The sequence below is a fragment of the Ambystoma mexicanum genome, chromosome 13 (genome assembly GCF_040938575.1).
Source record: "Ambystoma mexicanum isolate Mex_15411 chromosome 13, UKY_AmexF1_1, whole genome shotgun sequence".
NCBI classification, from domain to species: domain Eukaryota; kingdom Metazoa; phylum Chordata; class Amphibia; order Caudata; family Ambystomatidae; genus Ambystoma; species Ambystoma mexicanum.
Window position 1 is genome coordinate 626,320,214 of NC_090938.1, and position 18,414 is coordinate 626,338,627.

Here is an 18,414-nt window from a genome sequence, read left to right on the forward strand (position 1 = left end):
GCAATGTTTCATGGTGTGTTGCTGTATTGTGTTGGTGGTAAGTATTTGGTCATGTGTGCTGTTTGTTATTGATTACTGGGAGCAGATTGTCTGTGGGCAGTTTCCATTTGGGACAGTGCACTTTGTGACACTTGTGTCAGGTCTTGTGCATTGCTTTGTTTGCTTTCACATTGCATGACATGCCATGGTAAGTTGGGTAGCGGAGATGTTTTCATGTTGTGTTTTGCAAGGGGGTAATCATTCTTGCAGCATAGATGTATGTCTTTTAATGACACAGCATTGGTTGTCTTTCGGTAGGTAGGGATGCACACAAAGTAACACTTCCAGGTGTCCAATCTCAGGCTGGTACGGTTGTGACAGTTGACTCTCCCTTATGTCATCATCATTGATTGTCAGCTGGTATGTGCCAGGGCTGTGTGTACTCCACAGGGGTGTGAATTTAGGTGAAGTAATTATCCACCAGCTGCGTACGGGTTGCCTCAACACGTGCCCTTTCCCCTCCCATGCGCAGCGGCCGTGCATGTGGTTGGGGATGTGGGGGCACCACAATGTCCACCGGCAGGCCCCGGAGTGTTGCAACGTTGTGCAGGACACATGCTGCCACTATGATGCTGCACACTACTACGGGAGCATATAGCAGCTGCCTACCAGAACGGTCAAGGGAGCGAAAGCATGACTTGAGCACTCCAAATGTGCGCTCCACTATGCCCCGGGTTGCAATATGGGCTGTGTTGTATCTTACCTCGGGTGGTGTGGTGGGGTTCCGAATTGGCGTCATCATGTGGGTACTCAGAGGGTAGGCACTGTCCCCTGGGGAGGTGATGATGGGTATCATTACTGGGGTTGTGACATTACTCAGTATCTGAATGCATGCATGTGTAGCAGCATTTATACTCACCGAGCAGCCATGTATCGCCATGCCGCACAGCTTCTAGGTCCCGGTTTAGGGTTGACATTCTGTAAATGAAACTGTCATGGGTGGACCCTGTATAGTTGGCATATACTGAGGTGATGATTCCCTTGGCATCACATACTACCTGCACATTGATGGAATGCCAGTGCTTGCAGTTTCTATAGATGTGCTCAGATTCCCTGGGGGGACGTAGAGCCACATGGGTGCAATCAATGGCAACTAGCTCTTTGGGGAAGTGTGCCACCCCATAAAAATCCTGGATGGCAGCATGCCTTTCTGCAGGTGTTCTAAGCAGGTATATGTGCCTGCGGACTGATGGGCGTGCAGTCATGATGGCCAACACCTGGTGTAGGCAGCGTGACTGCGTGGCCTGTGACACCCCCCCACTACAGCACTTGTCCACTGAAATGATCCAGTGGCCAAGAAGTGCAGTACATTAAGCACCTTTTCCAAGGGGCTCAGTGCTTGGGAACACAGGGTGGGTGATTTGAGGTCATCCTCCCACTCACTCACCAGGTCAAGTATTATGTGAGGTGGAAACCTGTACCTCCCATACACCTGGTCATCAGGCATCCCAAAAATGCTGTTTCTGGGTGTAAAAATTATGGGCCTGACTATCCTCCTCCTCCTCCTGCGGTATACCACGACCACTGCTGCGAGGAACGGTATATTCATCGTAGCATCTGAGCATGTTTGTTGTTTGCGTGCACTTTTATGTTGTGCGGGTCCACGTACGCTTGCTTCCTGCTGGCGTACATGTTTCCGGATTAGCGCGTCTTTTTTGGCGCACGCGTTAGCCCTGTTCCATTCCATGAATACGTGTTGTAGGCACGCGTGTGGGCGTTCCGCCCATTTGCCTCCTGTACTTCCCCCATAACGCCCACATTTTCACACGTTGTTCCCCATTCCTCGTGTTACGCTCCGTGTTCTGCCTACTTTAGTTGTGTGCGCTGCGCTATGTGTGCTTTTGCTGTGTGCGTAGCGCACGCTGCTTGATGTTGTGTGCGCCCGCGTGCGCCATGCAGGATTTTAGTGCACATCCATGGTTTTACATGCGCACAGACTTCCATGAATCAATGTGCGTGGGTTTTGCTGCGATTTTCGCACTTGCACTGCGATTTGCACGCTTTTGTACGCTTGCGCGGAAATTTTCAGCGCACATTAATTCCATGAATCGGCCTGTAAATGTACTATTTGGTACACCCTTAGATGTAGCTAGTGTTTCTAAAATGATATGTTTGCAGTGGTAGGCATAAATTGTCCACTTAATAAAGGACAGCCAAAAAAAATCCTAGCTCCTATATGATTGTATGTCTAGATGTCTCCCTTAACCAATCCCAACCCAGTATAGGTTATTTTCACTATTGCCACATACTATGATGTCACTCTGAAGCATAAAGGAGTATATGAATTGTATTTTTTGAGGAAAGAAAATCAATCAGAGACTGAGTATATGTCTGTTGATGTTGATTGTAACCTCCCGGTTTCAGATAATTCTTAATAAAAATGTAACTTGCCATCTTCTTGAGTTTGTCTGGTTATTTGGACTCAGAATTACTCTTGTGTAATCCAATTCATTACATATACACGTTTCAATGGGCCATAAACTCAAAAGCGCCCTGAAACAGACTCAATGCTGTTGAGCATCAAGATCTTCTCAAGCACCGGGTACATTGTGGTTCTGTCCCCCTGGACCTTCTCTGAAGGCCCTAGTGACACTTGTAACCCCTTACTTCCTAGGTGTAGAAAATAAATAACCTGGAACAGTTAAGAATGATTGCGTTACTGACTCCCTTCCTGTCAGTAGACAGAGTGCATCCCTTTCCTTGGTAAAACTGTCTGTCTTCTGTGTTTCTTTACAGGGTGGGTTGTATTTTGTAGTGTGCTAGAACTGTCTGTTGTAATAATAATAAAGTAGATATTTTAATACAACCATGACTGGACAGTCTGTTTTATCATTGGGTAATAATTGTATTTTCGTTGTGTTGCAACAAATCAACGATCCACAACCTTGCGGAGATAAGCCTGCAGTTCCGTTCACGTTACCAAAATTGGACAAGGAAGTCTGTAATTTACCTCTGTTCCAATCTGTTTGGATCCCTTTTGGCGTTCGAGAAGTGTGGGGCTGATTGATGGTTTAGAACCGATATTCATCCTTGGACCACTGGTCCCCTGGAAGTTCACACACACAGTGATCTGGCATGGCAGCAACCCAGGCGGTTGCCCCGGCTTGTCGACCGATATATATATATATATATATTATAGAAGCGCTATAAAAAGGCTAATAATCAATCACTTCAGGGGGGCGCAGAGGTGTCACCAGAGTCATCCTCTTTCTGCGCACATACATAGTTTTTTTTTTTTTTTGTCAGCGAGGCCTGTCTCGGTTCCACCATATGCACACCTATTTACAAGGACACATCTTAATTTCGGAGCTCCAGGAGTTGGTCTGTGGGAGTACTGTGAGCACATGTGGGCGTGGGACGCCAGGCTGGAGAGCAGGAACCTGTCCTGTGGGTATCCGGCCGATGCCAGGTAGTGGGATATCAGCGCCTGCTATTGGTCGTTTGGCAGTGCCTCGAGGAGTCCCACTGCTGGTTATCCAGAACCTTCCTGCTACTGCAGGCTCGTCTCTACCGTCGAAGGGCGTCTTCAGCAGCGGTGATGGGGGATGACAGGCAGCGCTTAGCGCGCCTCTCAAAGGGATGAAAGACATTTGCTTGAAAGGCGAGTTTTGAGCCCCACCCTATGTCCCCCTCACGAAGATGAGAAACAGCCTCAGGGCGACATATTTTCAAGGCGAGTGGGCAGGTCGCTTTTGTGGAGCAGATGCTGAGCTGGCTGCAAGCGATTGCTCTTCTCCGTGCGTGGGTAGGGGTGTGGTGGCCGGGCGGGGGGTAGGGGTGTGGAGGGGAAGGGAGAAGTTTGAAATGCAACTCCCCTACTCGGGCTATAAATGGGCCAGCCCGAGGTGGCTAGAGTGTACTCCGTGCTCCTGACACCTGAAGCAGACCCAAGGCCACTCTACCTGACCCAGCAGCAGCCATGCAGACCAGGAGAGGCTTCTCCAGCCAGTCCATGCAGAGCTTCCCCAGCAGGGGCAGCATGTTTGGGGGCGGGGAGTCCGTGTCCTTCAGCACCGCTAGGCAGAGTTATGCCAGCGCTGGTGGCTCTGGCTTTGGTGGGGGCTCCTTCGGTGGTGGGGCTGGGGCAGGCTTTTCGGGGGGCTTTGGTGGCGGTGCCGGGGGTGGCGGGGCTGGGGGCTATGGGTTCAGCTACAGCTCAGGTGGTGGGGATGGAGGAGGCATCATTGGGGGTGCTGGGGAGAAGCAGGTGATGCAGAACCTGAACGAGCGCCTGGCCTCCTACCTGGACAAGGTGCGGGCCCTGGAGGAGGCCAACACCGAGCTGGAGACTAAGATCCGAGACTGGTACCAGAAGCGTCAGGGCAGTGCCGCCGCCGGGTCCGCCAGCGACTACAGCAAGTACTACCAGATCATCGATGACCTGCGTGCCAAAGTAAGTGGCCACGTGAGGTACTCACCGTAGCATCCGCGCAATGCCTTGTCTTACATGCATGTGTCTTGGAACAGCGATCCCACAGCAGGGCCCCGAGGGCCCCAGTTCAGGAGGCCTTGGGATTACACCCTTCTGCTGAGACACGAAGCTGGGCCCATGTCAGGTAGGAGCGGAGACATCTAGCGCTGCCTGTGCCTTTCTGCACTTGTTACGGCGCTTCACCCCCAAGCGTGGGATTACAAGTGCCAGACGGCAATGTAACACATCTAAAGGACAGGAGGTGCCACTCACACCTGACATGATCAAAGTGGGACATGTACATGCGCGGTCCTGCCCCAGGAACATGCAAGCGTTAAACGTGACGTGTGTCCTGCACCTCCTAGAACACAGGGTGTGGCCGCACAGAGTGACCGGGCAATGGGGGTAATGGTAACGGGGCACCCTCCACCCCCATAGAACAGCGCTATTCAAGCTTATTTATGCCCCCCCCTTGAGTAAACATGCTGTTGTCGAGCCAGCTTGAGGATAAATAGTGTTTAATGGTCCCCTCCTCCCCCAACAGTTACCGTGCCCAGTTTTTGTACAGCCTTACCCCCCTCGCCTCCTCCGGCGATCCTTCAGGCCCCTCACTGGTGGCAGCCCCCCAGTCTGAAAACCGCTGCTCAGGGCGCTGCCCTCTCAGGCTCCCCAGGGCCGCACTCCAGGCGCACGTGCATCCTCTGGGATTCCGGGGAGCCCGTCTCTGGGATGGAAACAGTTCGTTATTTCAAGTTGCAGCGCGTTCTCCCCACGGCGGACCAATGGGATCGATACCAGCTCCCGTCTAGTCCCTGATCACCTGCCCGTGAAAGAACAGCCCCAGGTTGGTCCTGCAGGAGGCGCAGTAAAGTGAGGCTTGGCACAGGCTGGCAGCGCTCGTGTCTGACCGCAGGAAGCGCAGTAAAGTCAACATCGGCACAGGCTGGCAGCGCTCGTTTCTGACCGCAGGAAGCGCAGTAAAGTCAGGCTTAATTGGCACAGGCTGACAGCGCTCGTGTCTGACCGCAGGAAGCGCAGTAAAGTCAGGCTTGGCACAGGCTGACAGCGCTCGTGTCTGACCGCAGGAAGCGCAGTAAAGTCAGGCTTGGCACAGGCTGACAGCGCTCGTGTCTGACCGCAGGAAGCGCAGTAAAGTCAGGCTTGGCACAGGCTGACAGCGCTCGTTTCTGACCGCAGGAAGCGCAGTAAAGTCAGGCTTAATTGGCACAGGCTGACAGCGCTCGTGTCTGACCGCAGGAAGCGCAGTAAAGTCAGGCTTGGCACAGGCTGGCACAGGCTGACAGCGCTCTTGTCTGATCGCTCGAAACGCAGCAGCCCTTGCACATGACAAGCAGCCCCCGAGAATACCAGGCTCCGTAGAGATTTCAGGGCAACCACATGTGCCAGCAAATACCTGTTAATTTACTCTAATTCAAATGCGTTTCTACAGGTGGTATATATATTTTAGTAAACGTTTTGCTTTTTTTAAAAAAATTTTTTGTTGCAAATGCCAAACATATGATGCACATATGGGTAACTTTCAGCAGCTGATTAATCGCTCACGTACACATGCCGTAAAGACCCTTAGAGGGAGAGATTCATTGCACGATGATGGCTTCTTGTGTAGTTTAAAAAAACGCATCACAACGCCAGTTGTTTTTAAATAATTCTAGCTAGAATGGGAGGTCCGAAACACAGTCATTGTTTTCGCCTGCAAATTAAACTGCGTCCTAACTGTTTATAGATGAAGGGGATCGAGCGCCCCGTTCTATAGCGCACACTTCAACCTGATTCACTTCTAGGCGCATGCAGTGATTCAGGGCCTAGCTCACATGATTGAGGCTAAATCGAGAGTATTGCAAACTGAAATGCTGCACGGGAATGAGTGCCCAATCCCTTGCCCACCAGTGTGCAGGGTGCGTGTGCAGACAGGGGACACAATAGCTCACGCTGCTAGATTTCCCCTTCCACCATAGGCCTCTCTGCTGAGAGTACCCATACGTAGAAATGGGGGCTCTGTGACGCGTGCACAGCTGCCCACCCGGCGGTGGACATAGACTGCCAACTCACGCACATGTGTGTTATGGGATACACCAATGCACGTTAATTCATTGAGGTTCCTACGCACCTGGCTTAGTTTAAAACCATTCAGCTATTGGCAAAATGTCCCGTGTATAACGCCAGAACATTCCCCTTACACCTCCTATACACCACAAGTCCATTTCTGCTAACTAACCCCAGGCCCCCAGAGCCACCTCTATACTATCATGTCGTTTTAGCCAATATCATATTGCATGCTGGGACGTGTTGTTTTGTCTATTGAATGATGCATATAATTTAGCTTGAAGCTAGCACTGATGTCTGAAGCCAGCCAGCACTGATGCACTCAAGCCAGCCATGTACTCAATGACAAGGGACCTTGACTACATGGAACCCATGGCCCACTGGGTAATGCTGTGCCACGAAAGCACCTTTACAACAAAAAGAAACAGGCTTTGATGACTTGTTCTTCATATTCAGAGTTGAGTGATTGATAGTTCAATGGTCAGGCTGGTCCATAGTAAGTGATTGCAGACTGAAGACCTCCCTGTGCTTTGTCCCATTTTACAGATCAGCGCTGCAACCATTGACAATGCCCGTGTGGTTCTCCAGGTCGACAACGCCAGGCTGGCAGCTGATGACTTCAAGCTCAAGTGAGTATATGGCTGGTAGGGTCGGACTGGGCCATCCAATTGTCTCGGGCACCAATGAAAAAGTGTGCCAGAGTTGCAAATGGCTATTCATTTCTTTAGTGACAGACTGTTTGAATTATACCCAAGGGTTTTTTTTTTGTTTTGTTAAAATGTGATGCAAATTGTGCATTTTACAGAATATTCATTCAGTAACACTGGTCAAAACTACTAGCTGCATAGCCAAGTAACTCATCAAACTGGCCCACATTGGCCAAAAAAGTGGCCCACTTTAAGCAAAAATTGGCCCACACCAGCATTCTGCATTTTGGGTTCGGCCATGGGACTGTCTGTGCAGTCCGAGCCTGATGGGTGGAACTTTATTGCAAGAACAAGAGGTCACTGCTCGTGCGAGAGATTAAATACGTAATGTTTAATGCCTGTTAGGATAGGTCCCTGTGATGTACTGTGATTTTATGTATGACTTGTTGATAATTTTATGGGATTTTATGGAATTCTATCTGACATTTGATATTTTTTGTCTTTTTTTTATATTACTGATACTTTGTGTAAAGTTTTATACTAAAACACATTAAATAAATAAATAAATAATAATAATAATAATAATAATAATAATAATAATAATAATAATAATAATAATAATAATAATACAATTCAACCTATTCACCCACAGAGAACTTGTCATGAGTGGTGTATCTAAACCCAGAGAATGAGTCCCCAGCTCTGCCCGCTTCTTTTGCATTGCGTAACATGTAGCAGCCTCCTGTGGGGCTAACAGCTGGATATTGTCTCGGGAGGACAATTTAGGGGCAACGTACTCACCTTGGAAGCAAGACAACACGTAGCAACACAGATCCTTGGTCCAGCGCTTAGAGACCTCTGGCTTTTAAGCGTGTTATAAATAACATATATCAGGAGGGAACAGGCTCAAACTCTTGCTCACAGTCATTAACCCCTAAACCCTGTCTTTGTCGTTCAAGGTACGAGAATGAGCTGGCCATGCGCCAGAACGTAGAGGCCGACATCAATGGTCTACGCAGGGTCCTGGATGAGCTGACCATGTCCAGATCTGACCTGGAGATGCAGATTGAGAGCCTGACCGAGGAGCTGGCCTTCCTCAAGAAGAACCACCAAGAGGTACAGTGCCAGAGTCCAAACGTGGAAACCAGCATGAGACTTAGCTCATCTCTGAAGCCCGGCTTAGTGCGTCTTCTAGTCCAACACTGCCCGACTCCTGTTGGAAGTGGAATGGACACCTGATGTTTTCAGCACTCACAAAGTAGAGTGCTGGTGTATATTACAGCCACAGAAGGAGTTGTGTGTCTACTGAGAGCTGTGGTCTTATGAGAGGAGAGGTTGCCTAGTGGAAGATGGTGGTGTGACCAATTGAGAGGTGTCTTCAATGCGGGGGGCTATGGTTTTATTGGGGATCTATGGACTAGAGGAAGTGCTGCAGTCTTGTAGGAGGTTTGATCCAGTGGCAGAAGGTGGTGTGTCTACTGAGAGGTGTGGTTTTATGGGAGGAGAGGTTGCCTAGTAGAAGATGGTGGTCTGACCAATTGAGAGGTGGTCCTTCCTAGTGGATTGTTTGAATTCTAGTGATGGAGGCATGATCAAATAGAAGGACGGGATCTAGTTAGTGTGAGAGTGCTTACATATTGTGGGAGGAGCTATGATCTAGTGGAAGAGATGTGCCATCTTGCCGAAGTATCTGTGCTTAGTGTTATTAGGTGCCATGTTGTGGGAGGGTGTGTGCTCTAAAGTTGTGGTTGATGTAATGAGAGAATATGTTGTTTTGTGAAAAGGGTGTAGCCCAGAGGAATGGATGCCATCTTGTGGAAAGGACATGGTTTAGTGTACCTTTCTGTGGTCTATTGGATGGCCGTTTGACATACAGCAGGGGTCTGCAACCTTTAGCTCGCCAGTTGTTTGGACTACAAATTCAATCAGTCCACACCACCATGATCAATGGTGTGGGATCATGGAGGTTGTAGTCAAATGCATCTGGAGATCCACAGGTTGCAAACCCCTGACCTGTAGGGAGGAACTGTGGTCTATTGGAAGAGGTTATTCTTTGGTGAAAAGGATACAATCAATTTAGTGGCAATCAATCTGACCGGGAGTGCCATCATGGAGGGAGGTATGGCATAGTCAAACCCAGTGTCTTTTAAGATTCTAGTTTGGGTTTTTAAGTCACGTGATGAAGCTTCCTTCTCATTACGTTTAATTCATGTTCTGTAAACACAGGAATTCCTTTCCTTCTAATGCAGCCCCATGGCCTCTTCCATGAAAGCTAGTGTCCAACAAACGGGACACATAGGTACTTTGCTCCAGTTCCTTCCAGTTGAAAACCAATGGGCTACTTGTTGTCCTCAGGAATTGCAAGGCGTTTCATCCAGTGCTGCCGGCCAAGTGAGTGTGGAGATGGACGCGGCTCCTGGCAATGATCTGACCAAGATCCTGAACGACATGCGCGCTGACTACGAGGCGCTGGCAGACAAGAACCGCAGGGACGCAGAAGCAGCGTTCATGAAGCAGGTAAGAGCAGCCTGCATGCACCACTGGGAGCCAATCACAGGACATGATCACATGCCTTCATCCACTTCAAGCACTGGTTAAAGTGTACGAAAAGAAGTAGTGGAACTATGTTCTCTGCTGGCCTGTCCCCGCTCCCCACAAACCCCATTGCTATACACCCTCTCCCACGCACAACACAAATCCCTAAACACATGCGCCTGCTGTTTAAGGGAACGTTCAGGGCAGTGCACTGAAGTGCAAGTTTCAACTTCTTCCTACACATTTATTTTAAAACAGAACCATTCCGGAACAGTTTAAAAAAAAAAAGTATAGGAACAGTAAAATTTATTTTGAAAAAGTAGAGGAGCACTGCTCCCAAACACACCAGCCCACCCCATCATTGATTACAATGGACTCCACACTGGCTGCGGAGCCTTAACTATGCTCTTTACGTTTCTTTCCTCAGACTGGGGAATTGAAAGCAGCGATCTCTCAGGATCTGAGCAGTGTTCAGTCGAGCAAGAGCGAGGTTTCGGATCTTCGGCGGACTCTGCAAGGGCTGGAGATTGAGCTGCAGTCTCAGATGGCCATGGTAAGTGACGTTCTCTCGCAATCAAGTGGAATATGTTTTAAACCCCAGGTATTATTACACATCTTCTGATAATGTTCCCATTATTTTAGCAGCAGTTCTGGATACAAAGATATCTAGTAACATTAGCCTTTATGCAGAAAAGTGATATTTGAATTATATAGACCTTATACAAGCATGGCAAAGCCAATAGTTTTTTTGTGTGTAGGCATAAAATAGGAATTTGCCACGCACTGCCATAATGGTACTACCTGGCGATAAGATGGGAACAACTGGAAAATGGTGCATGTACTTAGGTATGGGATAGCGGAGAATGGCAAATGCCTATGTACTACTACCTGTACACAATCCCATACGGTTGGCTTTGCCAATGCACGTTTTTAACAAGACTTTATTGCTTATAAACCAAGGGGCTGAAGACACACTTGGTTAAAGTATTTTTATTTCACTAGTGACAACTGCAGGTAAGCCATTCACTCTCAAAAGACTGCTTGGAAATTATCCTTGCAGGCTTGCACAGCGTAAAGTTTACTGTTACTGCTTGAAAGAGCTGGCTCAAAGAGATCCCTGGAGGATGTGCTTTGAGCAGGGAGGGGCAGGGAGTTGGTGGGAATGGCCCATAGGGATTAGCATGGCTTTGGGCAGTTACTGGTTAGAAAAATAACCAATAGCATGCCTATGCTGTGTGTCCCTTCTCATGTCTCTGCTCTCTTCTAGCCATACTCCAAAATGAAACATTTAGACCCTTATTTCATGAAAGGTGCTTCCAAAGCTTCAACAAACAAAACCAACAGGCCAATGTTTGGAAACACTAAGAATCAAAGTTAAAATGAAATATTCTGTGCTTCATTGGGATTGGTAAAGATATGTGGCAGTTTCAGCCATTCCTTATCTCCCCATCCTACTCCACCACAGTCCATGCAGCAACTTTGAGCTAGATAGGTTGAGTCAGACTGCCTGAATTGCCAGCATCCCTCCACTGACCATAGATCCAAGTGTTTTTCTACTCCTGCTCTTAGTGTTCTAGTGTGCCGGGGAACCTGGGATTTTGTAGTACAGCTTTGTTACTCTTGATCTTCCGGCCAGTGGTGGTCAGGCCACCTGCTTTACATGCCCTGCGTTTCTTCACAGAAAAGCTCCCTGGAATCAACCTTGGCAGAGACAGAGGGACGCTACGGGGCACAGCTCTGTCAAATGCAGCAGCGAATCAGCAGCCTAGAGGAACAGCTCATGCAGCTGCGCGCCGACATGCAGCAGCAGAGCATGGAGTACCAGCAGCTGCTGGACATCAAGACGAGGCTGGAAATGGAGATCGAGACCTACCGACGCCTTCTCGATGGCGAGTTTGAGTAAGAAAAGACAATCATATATAGCTCAAGGATGTCGTTTTAGAGACAGGATCAGCACATTGCAAGGCTGTCTATAAGAAGGAGCTGCAGTGGTACCATACATTTCAATAAAGCCAAAGGACCCACAGGCTTTAATGCAGTCATAGCTATGGCCCCATTGACTTTAATGCACTGATACCAATAATTATTCTGAGTGGCCCCAGAGATGTCTATCCTGTCACACTCATCCCTCCTGTCAATGTCTCTGCAAGCTTCCATGCACACTCATACCTGCTCCAAATGACCCCCACAAGCAGATATTACTGAAGCATGTTAGCAGTAATAAAAAAAAGAAAAAACACTGTACTAGTTCTTTGCACACAATCAGCAACAGTAGCTCACATTCCCATAATAGCTTCTCAATCAGAATGACTATAAATGGATCTATAACATTGAATGACCATAGACCTCTTGTGGATTGCCACACTCAGCTCCAGGCTTTGAAGGAGCCATTCGAACAGCCACCAGCAAGGATCCTAAAGAGTATACTGTGCATAATGGAATCTCAGTTATAGCCAAAATAAATGACCCCAAACACTTCAATGGAATCTTACTCATGCATAGCCCCAACTGCTCTCAAAATGTCATCAGAGCCTAATGTGTGGTCTTCTCGTTTCCCTGGGTAACGTTCGTGGCTGTGTGGTTTTAGTAACACGATAAATCAACCTTTCTATCAATCTGGCAATTAATCAGTCAATCAATTAAGTAGGCCCAGCATCAGAGGCCCAACAGACTTGAATGGCATCACATTCATATGCATCCTCAATACCACTCCCTTCTAATGCAGCTTTACACGTGGCCAGAGAGAGTGGCCGAGTTGACTTTAATGTAGTCCAACTCCCTGCCAGCATCGACTGACCAACATGCATCTCACCAATGGGCTTTTAAACATAAAGGTACAGCATGGCAGGCCATAGACTTTAATGGAGTCGGTAACCTTTGCCATTCATGAACACATGGAACTTCATAGTGCTTCATTCACCCACAGACTCATTGTTTTATACTCCATAAACAAAAGTTGAGGCCCTTCTCCATCGCAGACCTTGCACTACACAAAGTCAAGCAAGAACTCAGAATGTGATCAGTGGGCCCATGGCGTCACCAAACCCTTTCCCTGTCATGGCCACAGCCATCGCCGGTAACCATAACATGTTCACAGACCCAAGAAGGACACACCTGAGCTATAAATCATCAATGCATGAATTATAGGGAAGGTCAGCTGCGGGGAGGCTCGAATGGACCACCTTGGAAAGGGAATTCTGTCAATAACAAAAGAAGCCTCACTAGGTATTCCCATTATCAGCAGCACCACCTGAGGTGGAGCTATGCCTAACATAGGCCTGCCTTGCTTCTGCAAAGGCCCCCAAAGCACATCCAAGTGTAGGCCTCTCCCTGTAAGAGAGAGTCTATTCCTCAGTCCTGAATTTCTCTTGATCTGATGCAGTGGAACAAGTGATATCATGGCAGGAGGTGGGCACTGCTCTATCTGCCAGATCATCATTGGCACACAACTTATTCTGTAACTGACTGAAATGTTTTTTTGTTTTTATTTTGCAACAGCAGCGCCAACAAATCCAGCAAATCCAGCTTCCAAGAATCGTCCAGTAAATCTTCCACAGTGTCCAGTGCCAGTGCAGTGAAATCGTCGACGTCGTCTGTGGATAGCAAGAAAGGTACACAGGCGTTTGCCCGTTCACCTGGGCACGCTCATGTCTTACACTCCACCATGTCCATGTTGTAAGAGCAGATACTCTGCTGAGTTGTCATGGGTGTTGGATATATGGCAGCACGTGCCTTCATTGGTAGTCATTGCCTCTGGAATGCCATCAGGGTAGGGGTATGTCCAGTTCTGAGTTCACATTTTACTCAGAGTCTATGCAAGGTGGCTTAAAAGAGAGACGTTAAGGTCTCAGTTTATTTCCCAGAATGCATATCAATCTGTGTTTCAGCACACAGAAGTCAAGCATTACAAATCTAAGAGACAACACGATGTGTGTGTGTGTGTCTGTGATCAATGTGTGAAAGCCACACCTTCTGAAGCAGGGGTCTGCCAGCTTTGGCTCTCCAAATAATTTTGAATATAACATGCATCACTGCTAACCTGATGTGTTAAGAGTGGGGGATCATGGAAGTCGCAGTCCTCTATATCTTGAGGGATACAGGTTCTACAGCTATAAAGGGCGATCCCACTCAAGAAGTAAACACAGTGTCATTGATGGCCCCTCTTGCCTTTCACTAGCAGGGTTTGCTGTGCCATTATATGTGTCCATTGGTCAGGTCAATGGAGAAGGGACCATCATGGATTGAGGAGTGGGATATGGCACTGCCAGTGTACTACCATAACTGACATTAATCACACCTTCATCTAATATCACTCTGAGCTCCTCCCACTGAGCGTGTAATCTGCCCAGTGTCTCTTGCCACAAGAACACTGATCTTATGATGAGAGCAGGGAGACTCCAATACCAGTTGTGGGTGCCCAGGCCTCCATTTCTAGGGGTTACATTGTGGCACTGTAGCACTGTTGCTGCTTTTCACGTCATCACAAAAGGAGGCCGCTGAGTACATTACATGTGTCAGGATCCTCGTGTTTCTGTAACCCAGTTCTCATTTGTTCTCGCTCTTTCCCGCCGATTCTCCAGATCCCACCAGAACCAGAATGGTGAAGACCATCATTGATGAAGTCGTCGACGGCAAAGTGGTTGCAACGCACATCGAAGAGGTTGAACAGAAATATTAAGAAGACGATGTTAGAGAGGAGCTGGCTTGCCTAGGAAATAGAAAGAGACAACGTACACAGCCACGCCGTACTACGTTCAGTTTAACTTGGCGCCATGATGAATTTAAGAGTTCAAAGTTCTTCTAAATGAAGCCTTTAGACAGAGAGGCCTCAAAGATTAACACATTAGAAGTGTGCATTATATAACTGCCTAGTAGATTACACCTTTAAAATTATGAGTGTCCCCTCCCTTGCTCCTGGTATAATGAAGTCAAAACTGCAGGGAAGGCAGGGGAAGAAAATGTTGAAAACTGAACAAACATGTATGTCACAGAGTAGCTTTTGGATACATGAGTAAGATAGGCTTTCAATATTAAATATCTCTGTTTTCCCTTTTCCCTGCCTCCTGAGAACAGAAAGCTGGTTAGAAGAGGTGGGGCTGTTTGATTGCTCTTGTGCACACATCATGACCCTTGAAGCAAGGCATTCAAAGACTGGGGCATCTGGCAAAAACGCAGAAGACTTAAATCTCCTGCTTCATCTCTTGATTTATAAAGAGTTCTATAGAAAAAAGTCATATGTGAGTTGTGTAGATAGATGCAAAAGAGAGGAATAAAAAAGCCAGGCAAAAGAAGGATTGAAAGGGAAAGGGGTTAATGGGAACATGGCTAAAATAGGGCAATTTACCAGATCCAAAAGTTCTACCCTTAAAAGGTTTACATGGGCACTACAAGCAAAAAAATGCAAATGCAGTCCAATTTGCTCTGAGAAGGTGTATCAGTGCAGAGTATGGATATACTCCAGGGATTATGCAGGAAGGGGACGTTTTATTAAATCTGTTATATCCCCAACCCTTCCTCCTTCCTTTATCATGGCTGCATTGTCGCTCTTCTAATGTGTTCAAACTGCTCTAGCCTCTTTTTTATTTCCATGACTATTTCTACATAATGTTTAATGAAATCCTGCAGTCAAAAGTATCCTGGTCAAATCACATTATGTTCAAATGCCATGGATGCACGACCAACCGTTCCCATTCAATGTAAAAAGCTCATCTGTTTCTCTCTTTCATGAAATAAAGTGTTTCACTCAAGCAAGCAATACCTGTCATTCTCTTCTGTTTACCAATTGGGTCTGGTCGTGGTAGCTCATGTCCCTACTTTCTGAAGCATAGAGGAATGCAAAATAGTTCATTGAAGTAAGTGCTAGTCTCTGTCATGTGTGTCCTGCCTGCAGAACTCAGATTCCAATCCAAGCAGGACTGACTCAGCCCTTCATCCATCCAAAGTCCTTACATTGAGTGCCATGAAACATTGGCTAGTAATGACAGCTAACTTTCCAATACATAGAAACAGTCAACATATTCCATGAAGAGCTATACCCAGTGTAGTAGTTGCCTCAATAGACTTGTACCTTCAAGTTAACATTGTACAGGGAAACCAATATAGGGGCAACAGAGGAAGCAAGTGTGTGTAATGTGCCTGTCTTCTCATTATCCGTTGAATATTCTGCCCTGTTCCAAGTGGGTGAGTGCCTACTTTGAAGATGTAAGCATATCACAGTTTGCAGTCTCACCAGAGATGTCACTGCATTTGTCATGTGAGCCACATCCATCAATCGTGCGCTGGTGTATAAATGAACACCTCCTCCACATTTCATGACATTGGGGCTCATTACGACCCTGGCGTTGGACCATGGTGCTAATAGCACCATGGTCCATGCCGGTAACTTACCGACTCCGCCATGGCGGAATGGGGAATTACCGCCCCATTCCGAGGTTGGTGGGCCAGTAATTCCCCATGCCACCATGGTCCTTCCCCATTCCCATTTTTGCCCCTTAGGGCTCAATGGGAATGGGGAAGGCGCTAAGTACGGTGCCGCAAATTGCGGCACCGTACTTAGCACCAAGGTCCCTTTGCGGGTTGGTTTTTAACGCCTGCAAAAAACAGGCGTTAAATTCCCCAACCCGCAAAGGGACCTCGTAATCAGGCGCTAAGGGATTACCGGTACAGGTACCCTTACCGGTACCGGTAATCCCTTAGCGCCAGGGTCGTAATGAGGCCCATTGAATACCCCATCATGTTTCAATCACTGTGATAGTATTAGGTAGGGTAAATTGTGACTAGAATGGCACACAAGAGTGCAATGAGTCCAAAACTATATTGTGGGCTAACACTTCAAACTAATATCAGACACTTTGTGTGATCAGAGCAAACTCACTGACAAGTGGCCCACTTCCCATTCTCCATGGAGTTTATGGGCCTCATAGTAGGACCTGGATTTGGTGATAGAACAGGCCGCCCAGATTCATGATGTCCAAAAACCCTCTGAAAATAAAATTTACCTTAAAAACCCCAAACCTTCAAACACACCCACAGAGGTGAAAAATATCTCCATATTGGACTTGGAAATCGGGGGGAGGGCTAAAAATACCCCCCATTAACACCAATAAGCAGAATGAGTGGCAGAGGAGACCCTCTGATCCAACCCAATTGGGTGGTAGCCTAACAGGGTATCTGACCAACTCTCCATCTGACCCTGCCAGCTATATCAGCTCTAGATAAAAGTGTAACAGACCCCTCTTGGGGTATGTATGGACTCCCCTGGCATAAGGGGGGGTCCAATCAGGTAAGTACTGCCCCAGGAAACCTCTCTCAAAACGTCCCTCAGAACTTCGCTCAGGAGTGAAGAAATACTCAATCCCCCAACCTAAGTTTCTTTCCCAGAACCCTTCAAACCCCAATTTCTAGAACAATCCTCCTCTCTCTCCCCACTTTCAGAACAATAGATTACCAAATCAGCGAGAAGGGAGAGCAAGGATGGAGTGTGTAGAGGAGGAGCCAAGTACACCCACCTCAATCAACCCGCCCCTTTTACCTGTATGCTGGAAACCAGAGTATATGACGTATACAGAACAGATGAACTGACAAAGAGCAGAGTATGCTCTCAGTCCAGTACCAGTGAAAGGGCCAGTACCTAGGAGAATCTGGCAGCCAAGGTACCCATTGAGAAAACCATATCTGCATACCAAGAAATATGATAGCCATTTGAATGAAATTCCTGAAGAAACAGAGACAATAAATAGCAAGGATGAATTGTAGTGTCAGTAACGATGACCAGTATATGTTACATGGAGCTGAAGATGAAGTACATACAAGAGATGCATTGATCAGAGAGTGGATACGCTATAATGCATCAAGAAAGCAATACAGATAAGTGACATCTTGGGCTCAAGGTGAAGAAACTTATCTCACAGAAACAGATAAAAATATCAAGTCATTTTGCACGTGTACAGCTGCAGAAGAAACGCAAGCAGGAAAGTAGTTGTGAAGCTAGCTCTAAGCATATAGTAAATAGACTTTGGCAAGTGCTAACGTATACATACATAGGAATGAGAGAATTATGGATGTTTCCACTAAACACATTATAGCAGGTTAGACATTAGCAAAAGGCCTCAGTTCAGTGTGTCGCAGTAAAAAGCAAATTGAATTTCAAACAGAATATCAGCAAAAGGTGAGGCTGAGGCAGTCAAGAAGCCAAGGTCTTATGAAAACTGGAGTGAACTGACTTTGGCTACAAAATCGTGTAAAAGAACAAACCCCCCCATTCAAAAGGCATGAACATAACAAGGAAGACATCAGAAGTCTAGTAGAAAATATTATTAAATACATGAATAGGCTCGATTTCATGGTCTCTAGCCACATGGAAGCATGAAGTTGGATGAACGAGGTGGTCACACCTACGCATGAAGGCAGACTGTGATTCTCACTCCCTAATTTTCTCAGAGCTAAGAACACTCTCAAGGAACGAATTTCAAAGGCCTTGTGTATAGGCGCTTTACAAATACCATATCATATCATATCATAGTCGCGCCTTGAAATACTTGTGTATAGGCGCGTTACAAATGCCATATCATATCATATCATAGTCACGCCTTGAAACACTTGTGTATAGGCGCGTTACAAATGCCATATCACATCATATCATCGTCGCGCCTTGAAACACTTGTGTATAGGCGCGTTACAAATGCCATATCATATCCTATCATAATTGACAGTGGACCA

At 47.1% G+C, this 18,414-nt stretch overlaps 1 protein-coding gene across 1 annotated transcript; it reads left to right on the plus strand.

Annotated features, from left to right (window-relative positions):
- The first annotated feature begins 3,865 nt into the window (after positions 1-3,865).
- Positions 3,866-15,447, plus strand: LOC138521591 (keratin, type I cytoskeletal 47 kDa-like). Its single transcript, XM_069634535.1, has 8 exons — positions 3,866-4,432; positions 7,061-7,143; positions 8,121-8,277; positions 9,517-9,678; positions 10,124-10,249; positions 11,378-11,595; positions 13,195-13,307; positions 14,277-15,447. Exons 1-8 carry the CDS (start codon positions 3,959-3,961, stop codon positions 14,372-14,374), a joined length of 1,431 nt encoding a protein of 476 aa, XP_069490636.1. The 5' UTR covers positions 3,866-3,958; the 3' UTR covers positions 14,375-15,447.
- Positions 15,448-18,414: the final 2,967 nt, after the last annotated feature.